This window comes from Danio rerio, chromosome 17, assembly GCF_049306965.1.
Source record: "Danio rerio strain Tuebingen ecotype United States chromosome 17, GRCz12tu, whole genome shotgun sequence".
Lineage (NCBI taxonomy): Eukaryota > Metazoa > Chordata > Actinopteri > Cypriniformes > Danionidae > Danio > Danio rerio.
The window spans coordinates 49,030,891-49,053,627 of NC_133192.1; the positions used below are offsets into that span (position 1 = coordinate 49,030,891).

General features: G+C 37.1%; 1 protein-coding gene across 1 annotated transcript in view; it reads left to right on the forward strand.

The window, feature by feature from the left end:
* peli2 (pellino E3 ubiquitin protein ligase family member 2) overlaps window positions 1–22,737 on the forward strand; it is a 50,124-nt gene that overhangs the window by 14,331 nt on the left and 13,056 nt on the right. Inside the window, 1 exon segment of the mRNA NM_001002616.1 lies at window positions 1,080–1,209. Coding sequence (NP_001002616.1) covers window positions 1,080–1,209 — 130 coding nt within the window.

The window sequence follows — 22,737 nt, forward strand, 5'->3', positions numbered from 1 at the left end:
TATTATTACTTTTTTTTTTACATTGATAGTATTGGTGTATTATGTTTTATTTTTTTTTCCGTCAAGGTTCGAACCATTTTTTTTTTTTTTGGATCAGCCAATAAGGGGAGGAGACAAATGTCATTTGCTTTCCATTTATTACTAATTAATAAATAATTCAGGTATTCATTTGTAAATCTTTGTGTTTCATTGCTAGATGTGTCTTTTTTTTTTAAAGAACAATTCAGTGGCATATTTCTGATGGCTGGTTGTCGCCACATATTGGTTAAATAATGTAATAGAGGCCTACAACTTTCATTTTCGGGCATCAAGTTAAATGCACATGATGGTGTTTAATCTTTACCATAAACATCAGTGTTTTTATCTAAACTATAATCTGTATCTCTGAATATATCTCTGAATGTATCTCTCTCTATTTTTTTATTTTTTTATTATTATTATTTTTTAATCACAGATTTGAATGCAGTGATTCAATAGATTAATAAACACATGCAAATCACCATCATTTATCATTTGTTGCGTGGGTGTTGAGATCCCGATCTTTTAATGTTTAATCGTGCAACTTACACTGAATGCTTTAACGCAGGTTGAACAAGTAGTGACAAAAAACAGCTTTAATAACCTAAGAAACCCACCACATCCCAAAAACCTACCACAACTTCTTCTGTCAACATATTTTTTCAGGAAAGCCTAAATGCTTTCATACTAGCAATTTGAATGACACAGGAGGCCATCTCTTTGCAGTCGTTATAAATGTTTTACCAACCACAAATGCTTTGTTTTGCTAGTAAATATGAGCATTTAAATATTTGCAACCAAATGCAAACATTTAATCGAGTTTTGGTCCGTGACGAGCAATGCCATACATTGTGGGAAAGAAGATTTTATTTTAGCAGCTGATAATGCACTGAAAGTTCTAATGGTACGCTGCAGATACCAGCACAGACTAATCACACTGTTGGCATTGTACATGTCAAAGGGTCGAGATTTGAAACACAGTGATTTTTATCAATTTTTTAAAATTATTTGTCTGTCTGTCTGTCTGTCTGTTCTATAATTTTGGCTGTCCTCTTTTACAGGTACAATGGCTCCCTCCCCAATGGTGACAGAGGGCGAAGGAAAAGCCGGTTTGCCCTTTACAAGAGAGCCAAAGCCAATGGGGTCAAGCCCAGCACTGTACACATCCTTAACACACCACAAGCCAGCAAGGTAATCACATGTCAGAAACTAACTGGGAAATATAATCATCTATGAGATTTTTCTGTGTTGTCTGTTATCTTATCAACATGACTTTTAAGTCGGAGTCCTCTTCACAATGCGTTCAAAATGTTTACTTTGCAAGTAGTGTTTGAGGAAGATTTCTTTCATTATTTATTACTTTTTTTTTTTTAATAGGGAAATAAACTTGAATGAGACAGGGTACATTCTCATGATGGCTGAGTATTGGTGTTATTTGAGACCAAATATAATTTAATAATTATAATCAAAATGACCAAATATTGGGATTAACAAACTTAAATATAGCTTTAAAGACTAGCAAAAATAAACTAATAATAGAAAAAGAATCCTGTTATAAGCAATAAATCCATTGCTTCATATCTGAAAGTTTACAGATGCCCTTCAGAAGTTGCTTTCACACATGGCATGTTTGTGCATTTGAAAGTAGATTGTCGTTTGTTCAAGTTTTGTATCAAGTTTTACAGTTTTAAAAAGGCCTTCATAGGCTATGTGAATAGGCAAGCACTAAAATATTATCATTATTTGATGGATTGGTCAATGCTTGTGTAATTGTCAGCAATTAGAATACTGCCAACTCTAATCATTGAATAGAAAATCCAAATTCCTTGCCCTTTTTAAAGTGGTGGCATTTAATATTTTTTTGCTTTCTAACAGCAGGGTGGATCAACTCATTTTAGATTATGGGCCGTGGAGAAATGTTAGCTTAGGGCTTTTTTTTTTTTTTTTTTAAATCGTGCCATACCAAAGGAAGCGCATGATCAACACATGCTCATCTGGAGATTGCAAAACCCTGAATCAACTTTATGCAATGGCAAAACATGGAATTTGAAATTATTATATTTATCACAAGACTTTCCAGCTCCACATAGCAGAGAAATTGCAGAGTATCCTGGATTTTTGCCCAGTTGTAAAGCTGTACAGAAATGTTTGGCAAGAAATGCTGTGATCTATTATATCCTATTCTGTTAAAGCACAACAAAAACAAAACAAAACAAAAAAACACTGGCAAGGATGGCACACCTAATACCACTTTAAAATCTCTGCTTGCTTACTAGGACATTCTTAAGGAATTAACAGGGTGGTACTAAACCTAATGGGTGTGGTTGGGTTGTAAAAAGTTTATTGTCATTCACAGCAGCCACTACCAATAAACAAATCCATGCGGATACTGTTCCAGCTCCATGAATTTCACAATAACATCTGGAGATAGCAGAGACTGTCTCTTTGATATTTTACTAATTTTATGGGTGACGTGTTGCCTGAAATGTTTGAACACTTTGGAACAGCCAGCCCACAAGTGCAGCCCACATTGTATTAACTACTCACAATAGACGAATTTCGATATTGACTTCTATCCTAGTGACTTTTGGATCTTTCTTTATTGTGGTTGGTGGCTTCTCTGTGAAATTTGCTGATGACTCTGTTATTTTGCTGCTATTCCAGTCAGCTGAAGGCAAACTGCCAACCGCTAGCACTGTCTGAGGAAGTCTTTTTCAATGAGAGCTGTTTCCTTACAGTGCGCTACTCCTGATCCAAAACCTAGCAAGCTGTCATACTGACCAGTTTTAACGCATACACATGACTGATTTTTCACTAAACGAAAGCAGCCATGCCTTAAAACCCATTCACTCCTGGAATTAAGATGCATTTTAGCTAATCCAGGTACTACCATTAACATAAATGTACTTCTGTGGGTGCTTTCACACTTGCCTTACTTAGATCAGTTAATGCCAGAGCGTTTTTGATTCAGTTCTTTTTTATAGGTGTGAAAGCGGCAACCGTTTTCTGGTGCACGCCAAAAGTAGACCAAACAAGCGTACTGAGATCTGCTCGAAGAGGTGCTCTTGGTACACTTTCAAACCAACACAGGAGTGGTTCGTTTGAGGTGGGAATGTGATCTGGCCTCGAACCAACCCAAATACAAAAAGTATTAAGCCTTTTTGAGCTAAACCAGCTGCCGTAATCAGCTGTGACATGCATTCTGGGATGCGTTTTTTTGACACTTTATGGAATTATGGCAGATCAAAAGCAAATATGGAGTTGTGAGAAGGTCCATACTGCATACTGAATCTTCCTCTTTTCTGTTTACTTTCGTTTGTTGTGTACGTGAGTTTCCTGTGCATTAATTTTGACCAATTACAATGCTCAAATTGAATCCAGGCAATAACCCCTTCACACAGTGATACTGGTAAATAACTCAATTCACACAGGCACAGACGTTCTGAAATTTTTCTGGAAAAGACCGTTCACGCATCCATTCCAAAATAAATTCTGACATCATTAATCAGAAATGGCCTTTAATGGCTGCGCTTGTGCTTGTAAATATAATAGTGGTCGGGCTTTTGTTGATGGTTTCGCTTTTATTAAAAATTAGCCGCGAACCGCAGCTAAATGTTTACACATTTGACTACATTACAAATTCTGTGGATAGATAAGTATTGTGAACAAATTTGAAATCATATGGAGGAACACTTTCGCATGATGAGCGCCATGCAGCTGAATGCAGGGCTCGCAGGTAAACTCACAGCTGTTTATCATAAGCATTTTATTGATAGCTGTTTTTTTTCTGCAGTTGGCATTAAAAAGGAATAAAGAAACGTTATCTAACAAACATCTAGCAGCTAAATGTTTCTGGAAATATTATTGAAAGGCTTTTATTTTCATAAACGGTGTGGATGTGAATGTTCTGATTGGCTGGAGTAGACGTCTCACGTCAGCAAGTTCTAATCATGAAAGCGCTCTTTCTGGCAATTTTCCTTCTGTGTTCACAAAGAGCAGCATTCCCGCAAAATACCGTGATGTTACAACTTCTTTTTCTGGAAAATTGCCGGTACAAATTTACCAATATTTTCAAAAAAGGCCTGTTCACACATGATCTTTTTGCCGGTAATTTTTGGAAAAGTCTGTATGTGTGAGGGGCTGATGACTAATATGGATCACATTACTGCTTTTTACTTAATTCCAACTGGATATGATCATAGTAGGGCTGTGCGATTTTAAATTGAAATCGTATTAAAATCACAATTTGAACATGCGTGTTTTCTTAACCGCCTTACAGCACGATTTTTCCATAGTGTGCTGTTTGAACCAATCATAATGCGGTGGGCCTAAACAGAGCTTGAGAACAGGAGACTGAGCTTAATGACAAAAAGACTGCATAAACAAGGATGATGAGTTCAGCACAGGAGAGGATTTTGTACCCAAAAAAACTCAACATCTGGGGCCTCATGTTCAAAGACTTGCGTTGAAATTCTATTAAAACATTGCGTACGCACAAAGCTGTAAATGTGCGTACGCAGTAAAAAATTCAGATATATGAAACACTGCGTACGCATAATCCCACACATTCTCTTTGTACATCAGAATTAACGGGAAACTGAGCGCACATGCACGAGTGCAAAACCCCTCCCTGCCTCCTTCCCCGTATGAATATGCTAATGACTCTACTTTGGCAAAACCAAACGAAAAAGCAATGGCAAAAGCAAGCAAAAAGAGAAACTTTAAACCAGGGGTCTCAAACTCGCGGCCCGCGGGCCATTTGCGGCCCTCAGTGCAATATTTTGTGGCCCGCGCCGACCGCTGTACACTGACAGAATCCGTCCACACTACGCCGGAGTTCTCGAGCGCTGAAAACGGATCGTTTCGAAAACGCTGGAGAGGCCGTTTTCATTCTGAAACGCTGCTGCTCTGTCTCAGTGTGGATGGGGAAAGACGGAGACATCTGAAAACGGAGGCGGGGCTGCAGACATTCGCCTCTCTGATTGGGGCTTTTCCTCAATATTAAGTAGCCTAACACACAGTTCAGTCCTGAATCTTCTCCGTGTAAGTTCAGACTTCGCAAGTTTGATAAAGGCTGCATCTCTTCTTCTCAGTTTGATATGGAAAACATACCGAGGACACGCGTCAATCTTCACAAGGAAACCGTGTACTTTATAACTTCATTCACATCGCCCTGGCTACGTTGTTTCACTTTCTCAACAATAAAATGTAAACTTGATATAAGGAACTGCCTATTTTTATTTTAATATTAACAACTAAACAGACAGCAGACATGTTGAGGCGTGGTGCTGCATGAGCGTCATCTTCACTGTGTGGATATTTATAACAAAACGGAGCCGATAACAACTGCCTCCTTTCAATTTCAGTGAAAATACGAAACATACCCTCTCTTTTGCTGAATATCAGTTTTAATAATCGATAATGGCCATTATAAAAGTATAACATACAATAAGTTTATACATTATAGGAAATAAAGGCAAGAGATCAGTCAATATACAGAATGTACGTGGTTACATTAATCATTAACTTATCTTTGCGCTCAGCCAAAACACGTTACCTGAGAACAAGTAATAGATTCCAATGACCAAAGTCAGGGAATATGTCGTTAGATAAAGACAACAAGATGAATGAAATATCACGTTTAATAAATATAGTGAGATTAGATCCAGCGGGAGATGCTTGATGAGAAGTCCGACTAGCAGAGCTCTCATCTGGGTAGATGGGCTGCAGCGCTCGCCAAAGTGTGTTTGTGTGGTCACGTGATGTGCGTTTTCAGCGTTTTGGTGTGGACGAAGAGCAGTTCAGAAACGCTGGGTAAAACGCGAGTGTGGACGTGGATCGTTTTCATTTTAAAACGCCTTTTTAAAACTAAAACGCACTAGTGTAAACGGGGCCTGACAGAATCAGCGGAGCGGGGAGAGAGCGCTCCTCGCTCCGCTGATTCTATCCGTACACAGCGGTCACTGGCGCACCCCGCCCCTTTGTTAGACGCTGTGACAGGCGGGAAGTGTTAGAAGGGAACTCGCGCCGGCCAGAACCAAGGTAAGCTGTTCCCGCCCCTGCCTGCCACTTAGCTACCTATCTGCAGCCTGCCACCTACCTAGCTACAGCCTGCATCTTATATATATTATAGGTAGATACAGACTGGCACAGACTGATGTGACTGGAGTGGGGTGGGGGTGTTTTATTTATACATATGTACGCCTTTTTTTTTTAGGTGAGGAAATGGAAGTTTTGAGTGTGTGAGAAGTGTGTGAAGTTATTCTCCACCTTGAACTTCAATAAGTCAAAGTACAGGTCTAGACTTAATGATGATCATCTTCAAGCCATACTGAGGGTCTCAACTGCTTCCGCTCTAAAGCCAAATGTGGTTCAGATTTGTGAGAAGAAGCGCTGTCAAGTCTCTGGCAGCAAGGAGTAGGCAAAAGATGCCATGTTCAGAAGAACTGTTCAAAATCTTCACTTAATGTTCTATTAATGTTCAGGACACTTCATGTTCAGAAGAAATAATTAAAACTGTTAATAATGACATTTGAGGACTTTTTTTTTGTGAAATCCCTTATGCGGCCCAGCCTCACCCAGACTTTGCCTCCTGCGGCCCCCAGGTAAATTGAGTTTGAGACCCCTGCTTTAAACAGAATGTGAATTGGCGGTGCTCCTGTCGGAGGTAGACCGGAGAAAAACAGTCTTATTTGCAAGTTTGTTGTTGGAATGAGCTAGTTAAGTGATTTCCGCCCATTTGTTTGGCAGAGACAAGAAAGTTAAAGAGAGAGAACAGCATAAGTGTGAGTGGCGTAGCGCGTAACGCACATGGCATCATGTTTTGAAACTGTCATTCAAGAACGCAGTTCGAATCAACCGTTTGATGAACTCATTCTTCTTTTTCCCCCCGCTACAAATAAGGTTTTGTCTACATTAATAAGTGTGTGTATTATGTTAAGCGCATTTAAGCATAACACATTATTTGCACATTTATTGAATGGGAATGTTTCTGATTCACATATGCAAATTCGTCTTCAGATGGCACCTTTATAGCAGTATGCGTGCAGTTGATCACTCCGATTACAATGGGAAAACCGGCGATCGCTGCAAGTTGCGCTTATGTTTGGCTGGTCAACTGTAAAGTATGGAAACCTTATATACCTGCTAGACATGCGGATGATCTCGTCCTATACAGCTGTCAGCTGCCATTGCACGGCTCACAGATACTTTGTAGTGTGCAATTTAACACAATTGCCTCTAGGTGTCGCCAATCTAAATAAAACAAACACACACAAGAAATGTACATACGCCAGGCATGAAGTTGGCGTGGAACAACGCACATTCTCACGTTCATTTCATTGTTAGTAAATCCAAACGCGAGCGATTTTGAGCGTGAAACCTGGCGTACACAAAGTTTTTGTGCATACGCAGCGTTGATACATGAGGCCCTGGTGTGCAAGATTACTTTCAAGAAGAAAGATACAGGAATGCAAAATTATTGCAGAACCAGGTTATTTGTAAGACCTTTCAGTCACATATCGCATCTAAAAGCAGATATGCACTCACGTGCCTTTGTCGTTGCTTGGTGATCATCAAACGTTTTCTCAACAAAACATTGCTGCGACGCTGATACAAGTTGTATTTATAGAGAAAATTAAAAAGCACTGCAGTGTTTGAGTGCCCTGTTTTTGTCTGAGGTAATTAGTCTATTGAAACGTTTATTCTATTAGTATGAGGCTGAATAGGTCAGTTCTTGTTACGTGACTCGCAATGCTCTTGCAACATTCTAAAAAGTTGATATGTTTTCAACAGTGTACCTAGAAAACATGTGGGTCTTACCCAATATACGTGCAAACTGTGCACCTCCATTAGAAATAGCGCATTTGTGCGTGCAAAAGACGTGATATGCAAACAGCCGCATCACAAAGAGGTCTGTGATCTATGCATAGCAAAAAAATAATAAATCTTTGTACTCATTTAAATTTACACGCAACTTCTTCTGATATGTAGTCAAGCAGAACATCGGAGCCTTGAGTTTCACCACACACACACACATACACAGTAGTCTTATTTATTAGATTTTCCATGGGAAAAAAAAATTGTCTCTTTTCCAAAAAAATTATACCAAATTTATGCATTTACATCACTGCATGTGGATTTGGGTAACTTTTGAATTTGGTTAGGCAAAATCCAGGCGGAAATCCCAAAACAGCACTGGAGTTTAACTGGTCAACCTCCGAGGGCTTAGTGGCCACATAAGTAGATGGCACATTTTAGCTCTTAAGTGGCTATTTAAAATACTTTGTTTTATATTTTGTTCCAGACATACAGTGCCATTCTGCAACTTTTTTGCAGGATATGAAATGTCCCAAAAACTATTTTTAAAGGTCCAAAATGGGCAACAATTGCTGTTTTTACTCCCTGTTAGTCAAAACATGTTCAAAAAATATGTATGTGTTTATTAATGCATTAAAAACAGTCTGGAAAAAGTGTTTTATATGTGGACTCATGGTCCGAATTCACATATGGATGTAATTTTTCTCTAAAAGTATGTCGTATCAAAAGATGATACATAGGTTTTATTCTAATTAGGTTCCAATTAGCCTAAATGGAAATAAAAAAAAAAGCATGTAAAAAGCACCTTGGACCTTAAGGTTTTAACCTTTTTTTTTCCAAGAGCAGTCCGTCTGGTGTGAAACAGAACCAAAACGGCTGAAAAATGCTACAATTAATAAAACATTTTTAACCTTGGTTGGGACCAAAAGAAATGTACTATTGGTGTGAAAGCATTCTAAAGCATTGATGTACTTTTGACTGCATTTCAGGATTCGTTGAAAAACCCATTTAATTTATTTGCTGGTCACAATGTATATTGTAAAAATGCACTGTAATACCAGGTGCTTATTTTATGCAACCTCGACAATCCTTTGTTTTCAGTAGAAAAGTTACATTTTAGTACCTTTTTTAAAATGTCAATCAAAGGATTAAACTTCATTTAAACCAACTGCAAATAGTATATTGTCATGCTTTAAAGTATAGCAACTGGTACTTCATATTAGCTTGTCTAATGTTTAGGGAGAAATACTGCAAATCAAACTCAATCTATCAGGATGTAATTTTGACGGAATTTTTAGAGAAAGAGGTTCACCATACCAACTTGTTGATAGTCACCTACAAGTGGGCAATTGTTCATTGTGCTTGTTTGGAGTCAACAGAGCAGGAGTTAGGTCACAGCCTGAGAATAGCCATGGCATTGTGCCATCTTACATTCATTATCCTTCTTAACAACTCAGTTTTTACCTGCCTGTTTCTCGCAGGTTCTACACTTCACTCATGCTGTCTCCAGTTTAGTCCTCAAAGTTCACACTATCATCACAGATACCGCCGTGAATGTTGACCATGGATGTAACATTTCATCTCATGCACTCTTTTCCTGATGTTGTCCTGCACACTGTTGTACTCCCTCCAAATCTCCAAAACTCCAACTTTGTTTTTCCTTTTGAAGCACTGTAGCACCTTTAATAAAAATGTTATGAGTGCAAACAGTGACATACAGAAATACACTTGCACTGTATGGCCCTAAATTTTCTGAGTAGCAGCGTAGCAGAGTCTTATTAACAATAAAGATTTTTATTAACTAACACTGTTCCATTTGTAGAAACTGTTATAGCCTAATTTTTTATATTTGTGGAACATGATGTCTACAGGTCATTGCACCTCACTACCAATGAAAAACGTTAACTGCTATTTTGTTGTATTTATGAAAAATGTAACTACTGCTCTTCATTGGATTGTCATTTATTGAACTGAATCAGTTTTAATTTAACCAGAACTACATCAGCATTCTACAGGACTCTCCTGCCTGCCTGATATGCTGAAATATCATGTTTTTTGTTTTGTTTTTTGCTTGAAACTAATGGCCAATTTACACTGAGTGGTACTGTTCGGTTTGGTACACTTTTATGGCTGTTTCCACTGTCAAAAGGTACCTAAAGGTGAAGTGTACTTTACCACTTATTGGTCACCCTTTCGAACGAATTTTAAACCAATGAGCCATGGTTGACCCAAGCTCAAACAAACCTTGTCGCTGTCTTGATGTACAGCCACAAAGCCAAGAAGAACAAAATCTGCTGTGTCCTGTTTTTGTTTTATGAGGCCATTTAAAAGCGTGAGCGGTTTTCGCTTTCTCCAGGGAGCTCGCGATTGCGTCTATATTTGAAATAAGGAACTTCTTAAGCTGATGATAATAAAGTGTGTGTGATTTATTGAAGTGAGTGGTTTGCACTGACTGTAGGCTGTATGTTGCGTGTTTTTTATAAACCCAAGTAAGGACTAAATACATGCTGTCTGTAGTTTTTCTGTAATTGATAACATATCTGAGACTGTAAAGGTCTGTATGTGTTCTTAAATGCTTTTTTTATTTATTATTTTATTTGATTGCAGACGTGACAGTAGGCTATTTCACAGTCATTGATCTGCAGTATAAGTAAATTATGTTCATAGAAAAGTTAGTAATGAACATTTATACACAAGTATTTGTGTATAAAGCCTCTTTTTTTTTTTTTTTTTTTTGTGGGAAGTGCATATACTTCTTATATGGTATGTGAACAACCCGCACAGCTAGCTTTACTTTAGACTAGGGGTTAGATCTGTAATCAGGCCATAAAAATTAGGACTAATAGTGTTCGAGCCCGACAAGTACATTTTGATTGAGAGCTTTATAAAGCCTGAACCTGTTTATAGCACAACGTTATTCAAATGTGCACAGGCACACAGCTCCTTTGCCTTTTTTCAAGAATGAGTTATTTATACGCTTTAACATAATTTATTCGTAACAAATGTTGGCTATAGGCCACTTGGAAGTTGATATAAAATAAGTATAAAATAAGTCCTCTGTAACATTGTAACACCTCAGCACTTTATTTAGGCCTAGTTTCATACACTTAGCTTTTAAATTTGGCAACACACCAATGAAAATAAGTCTTTCTTAACAAACTAAATTAAAAATATGTTAGAAATGATGATGGGTATTTGACGTGTTCGGGCAAAGATCTTCAGCTCTACTAGGGTCACCAAACTTGTTTCTGGAGGGCCGGTGTCCTGCAAATTTTAGATCCAACCCTAATGAAACGCACCTGAACAAGCTAATCAAGGTTTTACTAGCCATACTTGAAACTCACGGGCAGTTGTGTTGAGGCAAGTTAATGTAGCTAAACCATGCAGAGACACCGACCCTCCAGGACTTAGACCCCTGCTGTAGACATTTCCTCATGTGAGAATGACCTTGACTGAAACTTTCTGTCCTACACCACGCCCACCAAATGAGCACCTTTGGTACCCTTTAGCAGTGGAAACGCAAGCCTGAAGCCTTCTTTCCACTGCACACGACAAACGACAAGCGACTGACCGGAAGTCATTCATTTCCGATGGAGAGCAGTCCGGGAGCTGTGTGGAGTTCCAATCATCTCCGTATGAGGAAAATTCAGATCCGATTTGAGCTGCGGATCCGTTGAAAATTTTGAACTCCTGCGACTAGACCGCATGCGACCAGCCGGCCGGATGTAATGCATTCCAGTGTTGTAAAAGCAGGTCCGTGCGCGCGAGATGAGAAATAGGAGTTTATTTGGTTATTTTTTTGAATTATCATTAAAAGTCTATATAATAGAACATTTGTTCATTAATGCAACTGAGAAAGTGATAAAAATAAATATATTTTAATGTGGTCTCCACATTCTCCAATATTTCAGTGGTCTATGAGTTTCTAGTATTCATTCATTCAACCATGTAAACGCAGAAAGAGTAAAGGCTTTTGCTTTTGCACTCCTTTATTTCAGACATTGCGAGGATCAGCTTCTCTCCCTTGGTGCACGACAACACTGAAAATACTGTGCGACTGCCACAAGGGGGCAGATTCTGACAGTCGTGTCAATGTCGTGTGCAGTGGAAAAGCGGCTTGATAAAGGTGACCCGTACCAACCCGTACCGTACTGTACCAGTCAGTGGAAACATGCTATAAGTCACTGAGATGTGGTTAGAAAAACAAATACACTTCTCACCTGATTTCAGTGTTTAGCAGCTGTAATTGATTTTGTGTAGTAAAGACACGCTAGCTTGTGATGTGTTGCTTTATTTATTTATTTATTTATTTTTGATATATTGTCAGCGCAGCATTTTGTTCATTCAAGTAGTGTTATTTTAGTCTGCTGTTAGTGCCTTGGCAAATAAAGGAGAATGGAAATGCTGTCCGTTTCATTAGCAGCAAAAAACTTAGAGCCCGATCACACTGAACACGCTTTTTGCGTTGAGAGGCGCATCTATTGAATGGTTTACTAACAGCTGCAAGCGTTTTGTCTGCTGCTTATGTGCCCTGTGTGCCTCATGTTTTAACTGCCTACTGTGCCTAGCGTTTTTGCCGTCGCTCTGCGCTCAGTTGAAAAAAGTAAACTTTGAGCGAAAAAAAAACTTGTGCCTTTTTATTCTCCTATCAAATGAAAGCAGAGGCGGGGTTTCCGTCGAGGTGACAGCAGTGTTTGTGTTAAGACGACTACAGAGTTTTAAAGATAGAGAAGAGACTAGTGGTTGCTTTTTTTTTTATTGTTATTACCCGGAGCTGTATGACTTCACAAATCTTGAAAATCATTCATTCATTCATTTTCTTGTCTGCTTAGTTCCTTTATTAATCCGGGGTTGCCACAGCGGAATGAACCGCCAGCTTATCCAGCAAGTTTTTACGCAGTGGATGCCCTTCCAGCCGCAACCCATCTCTGGGAAACATCCATATACACACACACACACACTCATACTCGTACGCTACGGACAATTTAGCCTACCCAATTCACCTGTACTGCATGTCTCTGGACTGTGGGGGAAACCGGAGCACCCAGAGGAAACCCACGCGAACGCAGGGAGAACATGCAAACTCCACACAGAAACGCCAACTGAGCCGAGGATCGAACCAGCGACCTTCTTGCTGTGAGGCAATATCACAATATTATTAAATATTTTGAAATTATAACAATATCATCAGCAACACTTCTTGTCAACAAAAAAGGCAGAGTGGTATGCCTCCTGTTTTCAGAACGGAAAAACATGTTCGGTGTGATCAGCCCCTCGTCAGCCTAGAACCAAGAAACTTACAAAAACTAGAGTTTGTAAATGTCAACAGATCATGATGATGAATGTAAGTCCCATGGTCCATGCATCGAGCACCAAGGGCCGAAATATACTTTTAGGAAAAGTCTAGAAAAGGCATCAAATCATCAACGTCCAAACAATCCTATGATTTCAATTGTTCATGTGTGCACCAAAAAAAAACAAAAAAACTATAACTTATTTTGTTCACCAGTGTTTTTCTCTTCTTCATCTGTTTGCCTGCGTGCTATGTATTGTGGGCAACACAATGTGTATTGTGCTGCTGACTTTAATCGTTTAAAGCAAACGCTGATTGCTTGATGCAGAGGAGAATACATAGGCAAAGTATTTTTTTATTTTATTTTAAAATTCTGTATAATTGTGAGTGCGCTCACTACACACCAGCTATTCGTTGGATGAGGATGATTCGAAGGCTATGATCGTAAGTGCTTGAGGGACTTTTGCCAGGACGCTAGGGTTAAACTCCTGCTCTTTACGAGAGGTGTCATGGGATTTAAGAGTCAGGACCTCAGTTTAACATCTCATCCGAAAGACTGCGCCCACTGACAGTATGGTGTCCCCTTCACGTTTACTGGGGCATTAGGACTCTCACACACAGGTTGATTGCCCCCTGCTGGCCTCTTTAACACCACTTCCAACAGCATCCTAGTTTTTCTATGTAGTCTCCCATTCAGTTACTGACCAGGTTCAGCCCAGCTTAGGTTCAGTGAGTAACCGGTCTTGGGCTGCAGGGTGATATGGCTGTGGCACAAAAAATCCATGAAACTGCTAGACCGCAAAAGGTGAACTGCGTTATGGTGAGGGACCACTGTAATTAAAATCTTTATTTGGTTAAACTAATCGTTTGTAGTATGAAGTCAACATTAACAGCCAATAGCAGTTAGATATTGTGCAGTGTTAATGCAGTTTGTTTTTACAGCTTAAAATGAGCGTTGATTGGGTCAACGGCACAATAGTTTTCCATCCTAAGTGACTAAAAGGGTTTCTATATAGAGTTCTAGTTAGTTATGGTTTAGTTCTTTTTGTTCATTTATAAAAAAGGATCTATTTGTGATGTTTGTTTTACACAAAGGCACGCTCTCAGTAATTAAAGTCCCATGAACGCAAGGAATGTTTTCTTCTCACCATGAAACTCGCTGGCATGCTGTATTTTGGGGAGGTTTTGTTACTGTTGGCTGCTTATTATCCATCCACAGTGCCTCGTCAGAGCTGAAAATAGCCCAGCGCACAGTCATCTGTGAATCACGCTGCTCTTTGGGGTCACAACGCTCTGAGGTGGAAGGGCCATCCATGTCTCCAGGCGTCGCTCCGAAAGGGTTAACCTCAAAACGGCCAGTTCTCCAGCAGTGACACACGTGCAGCTGCATCATTGTAATGGTAAAGTTGAACAAAGAACCGGCTCTGCAGCTCCTTTCAGATAACGGGTCACAAAATGTCACTTAACTATTCCAGGAACAATATGCGATTGTTCATGGATGTCTTGATGGTTTTTTCCCCAAAGAGAGTACAGTTCTTTAGCCACTTGCAATGTGGGCTACCCAGTGCTGGTGGAGGGTACAGTTAAATTGGATCTCGTGGCTTGAGGTTGGTGGTCAAAGAATCTCATCGCATGTGTTTACTACAAATGCGAAGCTCAAGCTGCTCTGGCGTCTCGCAGATGGAGCGGCTTCATTTACCCTGTTGTTCAACGGGTGCAGATCTATTGTTTGGAGTCCTTTTCTAAAGCTTTTGTGGCCCACTGTAAAACAGGGGTGGGATGTGGGGATGGATTGATGGACCCCCTGCTGTGAGTGTGGAGCGCAGCCTAATGTTTTACCCTCAAGCCTCTTTGTTCCACTTCACTATGGGCACCAAATGCAGCACCAGCAATAACGTCCCAAATTTTTCAGTTGGAAGACGGTCAGTCACACACGAAACAGAGTCCCTTTATGAGAAAAACTAAATGGCTTTGGATTAAAGCTGGTTGAGATAGATAAAAAAATAAACTTGAAATAAAAGAAATGACAATATGCAATAAATCTGTAGTGATTTGTTCAGAAAAATCCTAATTAATTTTGATTAATGGTTAATGACCACACTATCAGTCAAACTGAAAGTTATTAACACCGATATACTGCAAAACGAATAACCATTACAGCCTTTATGAATGAGGAAGCATGTTTAGTTGTTTGTATCCATTGGTATTATGCATTACAAATATGTTATTACCAAATAGCTGGTGAATGAGCAGGACAGTATAATTGTACCCTTTATAAGTTCTAAAAGATGGTGATTAGGGTTGTTGTGTGTAATTATGCACACTTTACTATTACATCTACAGTAAGCAAGGACACAGAAAAAGAAAGTTTTGCCAGTAAGGCTGTTTAACTGTGAATTTATTATTTTATTTATTTATTTTTTGTCATTTAAATTTTTTTTTGACTGCTTTCAATTTTGTTTTTGTTTTTTATTTGTAATAATTTTTTCAAGCTTTAGCTCAGTCTTTATTGTAGGAATAAGTGTTAGTTTAAAATTCTGTATTGAGTGTTAAAAAAAAGGAACATATATATATGTATGTGTATATATATGTATGTATATATATATATATATATGTATGTATATATATATATATGTATGTATATATATATATATATATGTATATATATATATATATGTATGTGTGTATATATATATATATATATATATATATATATATATATATATATATATGTATATATATATATATATATATATATATATATATGTATATATATATATATATATATATATATGTATGTATGTGTATGTGTATGTGTATGTATATATATATATATATATATATATATATATATATATATATATATATATATGTGTGTGTGTATATATATATATATATGTGTGTATATATATATATATATGTGTGTATATATATATATATGTGTGTGTGTATATATATATATATGTGTGTGTGTGTATATATATATATATATATATATATATATATATATATATATATATATATATATATATATATATATATGTATATATATATATATATATATATATTACCTGATGGTAACAATTGGAAGGTGTTTGATAAAGGATGTCTCTCATCACTTACAATCATGATAGCCTTATTTAGTACTCTTTCTTTGTATGTACTATCAATGCTTAGTAGTTTTATTCACAACAACTTACTGGCTGTTGTTACCACCTCCCCCATTGAGCTCTTCTGGGCCTCAGAAGCTTTTCCATACTAACAGATTACACCAAATGTTGCAATACATTCAATAAAAGCACTATAAAACATGATCAACAATGTGTTGTCAACAATAAAAGACAATAGTTTCTTTAAGTAGTACATTCTCTGAATCTTTTTCCTTATATTCAGTTCATACATCCCACTTAAGTTTATTAACCAACATCGCACCCAAAAAAGTTTGTTAAATTTTAGCAAGACACTTCACATATAGCCTTCTTTTTTAGGTGCTGGTTGTATGTCCTCATGCTGTGGCAACAATTCTGTGGCGGCTCTTACAAATTACCTGGTTTTGTTTGTTGTCTCTGACTTTAAAACCCTAGATATTCCCATATTACCAACATGCTGTTTTTTTTTTTTTTTTTTTTTTTGATATTCATTTGTCTATTAATGCTTCTAAAATGACAAATGCCATCATTCCACTTGTTCGCGCTTCCCTGTTTGTTTGTTTTTACTGTAGTTTCGTTGCACAATTCTGATTGGGCAGAATGAACTTGTGCTCACTCAATTGGCTAGTGAGACTGTCACACACAGACAGCAGTCACGCGTTTGCTCTGGGTGGGGGGGGAAGTTAAATTATCCATATTTCATATCGCAGCCTCTTGTGATTTTAGCTTATTGCAACGTTTAAAATCGCAATTACGATTTGATTTCGATCAATTGTACAATGCTACTTGCCAGATTCTGTATGGGCCAGATAAGTGAATTGGATGGAACATATTTAACTGTGAGCAGTTTTATTTCATTCATTATAAAATATTTTGTTTTAAATTAGGGCTCGGCCAGTAAACAATATTATATCAAATCATGATATTTTGTCAATGACAATAAGCTCTAGACCAGGCGTGCATAAAGTTTTTTTTTTTGTATGAAGGGTCAAAATCTAAATATCATGGAGAGCTGTGGGCCAAAGGTCAATTTATTAAACTATAGTACATTAAAGTTGCCATAGCAGGGTTCAACGCTAAGGATTTTTTGTACTGGTCTGATCGGGCCAGTGGTTCAGATATTTACCTGCCCTGCCAAAATTTTTAATGGCCCCACCAAAAAAAAAAAAGAATAGCTATATTTTAGCCGCATATTTTAAATAATGTGTCAAAAATAAAGTTTGTGAATTTACAATTTTAATACTTAAAAAAAAAATTAATCAAATTGTTATGCAAACAAAAAGAGTAGTATGGAAAATGTGGAGGTATTTTATTACAGTTCGAAATTATTTAACAAAAGGTGGGCTGACTTGTCAAACTGACGACAAACTGTGCAAAACATCACTTCATTTTTTTGTCACGTTGTTCACATGTAAATGTCTGCTTCCAAGACATTAGAAACAGACATTTTCTTTTAGCCTTATATTTTGATATTTGATGTTGCTGTTTCTTCTCCGTTCTGGTTGTTACCAGGGGTCCGTTCTTCGTACGTGGATTACTCAGTTAGCTGGATTTGGATATTGACGATTTGACACGATCCAGGATCATTTCGTTCTTCAAAGCTGATCCGAGAGTTGTTGTCATGGCAACAGATCTGCTAGGTCAAACCTGATCGGGAGCAGGTTCAAATCATATAAACAGGATTAGATCGGCTCAGTTCAAGCAAAGATGATACAGAAAGTATGTACCGAGTTCTGATATTTTCTTACAGTAAAAGTTATATACACTTGGGAAAATAGTAGTTTTTAACTATATATTTAAAGTTATAGTCATTAATAAAATAAATAAAGTTTTACATATTAATAAAACGTATGCAATCTGCACCCTCGAAATGAAAGTACAAAGACTGCCACTTGGTGGTGCAAAGAGAAAACTTATTGATATGAACTTTTTAGATCGCTTTAGTACAAATTGTGTATAATAGAAATGCACAATATGTGACTTTTTTTAAAAGCAATAATACATTTATGCAGTCATAAACATGTTTTGATAGTTAATATGCTGGTGATTTGATGCTTCACAAAAGTTGCAGACGCCTTTACCAATATCAAAATGCTTTTGGAAACAACCAGTTATTCTTTACACCGATTAAAAAACTGTACTATAATAAAGAAAATCTTTTCTAAATGTAGAACTAAATACATTGATTTGCATTGAAATACATGATGAATACTCTTGTCTTGACAAATGAAAGTGTAAAGCCTGCAGCTCACAACTAATGTGAAGTTACTGCGTGTTATATTTAACAAGCCGTTTACTGCTAATTTGATGTAATTTTGCTCACATGGATAATTGAATATTAATCAGATGATGTCATTACGCTGCTGTGCCGTCAGCCAATCGTTGCATTGCTGATCATGATTTCGAGGATCGATAGATCTGTCCTTAACAACACACGCAGCGATCTCAGATCAGTTCATCCAGACATTCTAATCTGATTCGCGAACTTGTTTGAAGAACCAAATAAGCGAGAGATCAGTTATCAAGATTAAAAGATCCAGGATCTGCCAAATCATCTTAGATCATTTAAGCGAGGTACGAAGAACGGACCCCAGGTTATGGAAAAAAATAGCATGCTCAAAACATCAAATCAGATAAGAGGAACCTTAAAGAAATATGTTGTTTACTACATCACAGACAGGGTAGTGCTTAAAGACCTAAAAGCACAAACTTAAAATGCACGCAATTGACTAATAGTCGCAGACAAATTAAATGTTAGTGACAAGGCAGTACTGTCCCAATCGGGCCAGTAATGATCCTGTCTGCTGTCCCAAGCGTCTCTCACGCTGGCCCTGGGCCACTGGGCAGTCCTTATTGTTGAGCCCTGCATAGGTATAATTTCCTAATTTATTTCATAGTATTTCAAAATAAATAGAAAATATTACTTTAAATCCTATTAACTAATGCTGTTTAACTTTTTAAATGATAACTTTTATGCAGTTTTTTTGCAATTAAAAACATTTATAACACATTGGAGTTCAATGCTGAATACAGAAGTCAGTCAGAATCTGCCTTGACTTGATTTGCTCATCAACGTCTCTGCATTGTCATTGTGCATTTAAACCAAATTTGATTAATTTACACCATTTAATTGAAACTGTTAATATCAGTTAGCCTTTAAATAAAAAGCTTGAATTGATAATCGTGAAACCATCTCCATCATTTTCTCTTTCTTCTCAGTTGGGAATGGCGGGTCAAATCAAAGCTTACCATTGGCCAACTTTTGCCAACGGGCCCTAGTTTAGGCATCTCTGCTCTAGACTTTTTTTTTTTTTTTTAATCCATATTGATCTTAGAACCAGTCACACAGCAGAAATGTTCAACAATGGAAATCTAGAAGCATGTTGATATTAGAGATATACCAAATATTCGGCCACCAAAAATGTATCGGCTGCAAATGTTATTTAATGGACTCTGATTTTTGTGGCTTCAGTTATTGTTGGGATACTCTTTCAAATCTGGAAACATTAACAACTTTTATTGAAATGTATATCATTATCGTTCAATATGGAAAATATTTATTGGCATTGCATTTTTGCCAGACCTACTTTTAAAAGCTTTTTTTGTCATGCATTGTGGTCTTTTCTCAGTTGCACAGTCTAGGGTTTTACACTCGTGCTCCCTGTAGTCTTTGAAGTATATCAACCCGCTGTAAAACTGTTTGTGAAATGGAAATATGGACATGATTTGCAGTTCATAATATTTACTGAATATAACCATAATTTCTGCACTGGAGAAGGCCTCTTTCGAGAGCATTAAGCTGTGCAAGCGCTCTTTCAGCACCTGCCATGACAAACCAATTCAAATTAAAAACATTTTTTATTCTTTACAGAAGCTTAGAACTTGGTAATTTTGTATGCTTTATTGCATGTAAAATGGTTATGCTGGCAGATGTTCTTCATGCCATATGAAGATATGCTTTTTTTTCTCTATAAATCAAAATATTCTTAACTTCTCCTTTTAAATGTAATATTCTCCCACATTTGGGGTTTGTACTACATGAGGTGACGACACTTTTTGCGTTCATCCATTCACATGTTTTTGGACCACTACTTGCCGTGTTGCGAGCTTAACCTTTTTTTTTTACACAACAGCAGTGTACTTCAAAACAAAGTGGTAATTTTCCAGTTTAGAAAACTTTTACATGCCGATGCCGACTTAGTCATATTTGTGGATTGTTTGGAAAAATGATGTATATTGTGTTCTAGGCATGTAGTTGGCAGTGTCATTTTATAATGAAACCCTATGCACCTGTACATATATGCTCCTGTAGTCTGTCATTGTGAGTACTTGTGCATGTTATTTTATTTTTTTAATGTACATGAAGATGTCTGTATTATTTTTGGCAAACTTAAACTTCAAAGTTTTCCACAACTTTTCCACCAAATCTTCAAAAAAATTCCAGGTTTTCCAATTAAAATGGATGTGTAAATGCCTTCAAAACCTCAGAAAAAGTTTCAAGATGGCCTTTTACTGAATATTTAAACATCAGAATTATTCTAAACACTCATATAATATAGCTGAAATAGACCATTTCAATGTGGTCATGTCATTGGCCCATGAACATGTCCTGCTTGTTATCAAACTACTTCATAACTGTAACTAGAGGCAATTCAATCATAACCTAATGTTAAAACTGCTATCATAACATTCTTTATCAATATGTGGCTCTTTTGGTATTCTCAGAATCTATGGAATTAAAAAATGTCAAATTGTTTTTGTTAACACCCCTCAATTTTCTAGAAGTGGTTTATTTATTTAAACTGTTTATTAAGCAGACTGTTCAAAGTCAGTCATTTTGTGTGAACCATTTCCCATACAACTTATCTTTTTTTTTTGCAAAGCACATTTTAAATATTTGAATGTCTTTTGGCTGAGAAATTGTATGTTTTTTTTTAGTTTGTGTCATAGTCTATATATAGACATGTAGACACCCATACTTGCATCACTCTTTAGTGTGCGATATTACAGGGTATATGTGGGGCATGAAATTTTGGCTTCCAGTATGCATATGTGAACTGCTTATGACCTCCAGTGTTATTGAGAAAAGTGTTACTATAGGTTCATGTGAACCAAAACAATCCAGTGCTCGCCATGTAAGTGGATGGTGAGATTTTAGACCCTGCTATCTATTGGTTGTTGCACAGATAGAAGCCACCTTCCTCTCTTGGCTGTGTTTTTCCATTGTTGCACACTAGTCTAGTAACCATGACCCAGTTTCCACTCCCTCTAGTGCGCACGTGATCAAGATGTGGGTAATTTGGAAATCACAGATTAGAGGAGCAAAAGGGTGAATCGAGAAGCAAGAAATAAGCATGCTGGGAAATTGGCTGTATATATCCCAGCAATGTGGTTTGTCTTAAATCACTGAAATACTGTTCACACACACTACAGTTTGAAGTGAACCTCATTCACATCAGAGTCAGATTATTTATGGTTAATTTCATGTTTCAAAAACGTTAATCTGATCTCAGGCCATACGTTTTCATTTTGATAGTCATGTGATGTTTGCCTCTTCTTACACACTTGATTTGAATCATGTATCATTTATTTATAACAAGCTGCGTATGACAGCTGTTTGAGTAATGAATGTTTGATGGGGGTGTGTTTCACAAACAGTAAAGTGCTCGAATTGCACATGTTTGTTGCAGTGGTGTTTTGGTACAACATTAAACCTTTACAAAGGTCATCATTATCCTCTTACCTATTCACGTTCCCGGGTTTTTAAGAGTAAATGTCATTTATAAAGGTCATATGAGGCCATGGCAAATATTATTAAAGCTTTGTCTTTTGCTCCAACACCAAAGCTTAAAATAAAAATCTACAGCAAGTACTTAAATAGGCCTGTCACGATATCTATTTTTGTTGTACGAGAAATCGCAGCAAAATATATTGCGATAATTGATATTAATGGTATTTTAGGAGCATTTATGCCACTCATTATATAATGCTAGAATGTTAGAAATATTTAATTATAGTCATTTTAGCAATTTAATAATTAGGCGTTGGAATCGGAATGTGAAAATGCATATCCTACATAAAATAATAAATGTTAACAAAAAAGTGCAAAGTAAAAAGTAACTGAAGCTGCGATATCTGCTACTAGATCTATTTTCAGTTGTCAGACAGCCACATTAAATCATACTAAAGTAATTTACAGTAAATACTATAGTGTTTTTTTAACCCTACTGACATTGACACCTTCAATAGAAAGAGGTGTTGCACAATCCGCTAAAATGTTGCTAGAATTGGTCTATGTATGGTTGATGTATATTGCATCACCAAAAACGATTGAGGTCTGGTCCATGCGTTGTTTATGTGGATGTAATAAATATTGTGACAGGCCTAGAACTAAATAAGGTGCATGAATTACAGCATTTAGAAGACAACACCTGCTGTACATGTGCACCTGTGTATGTG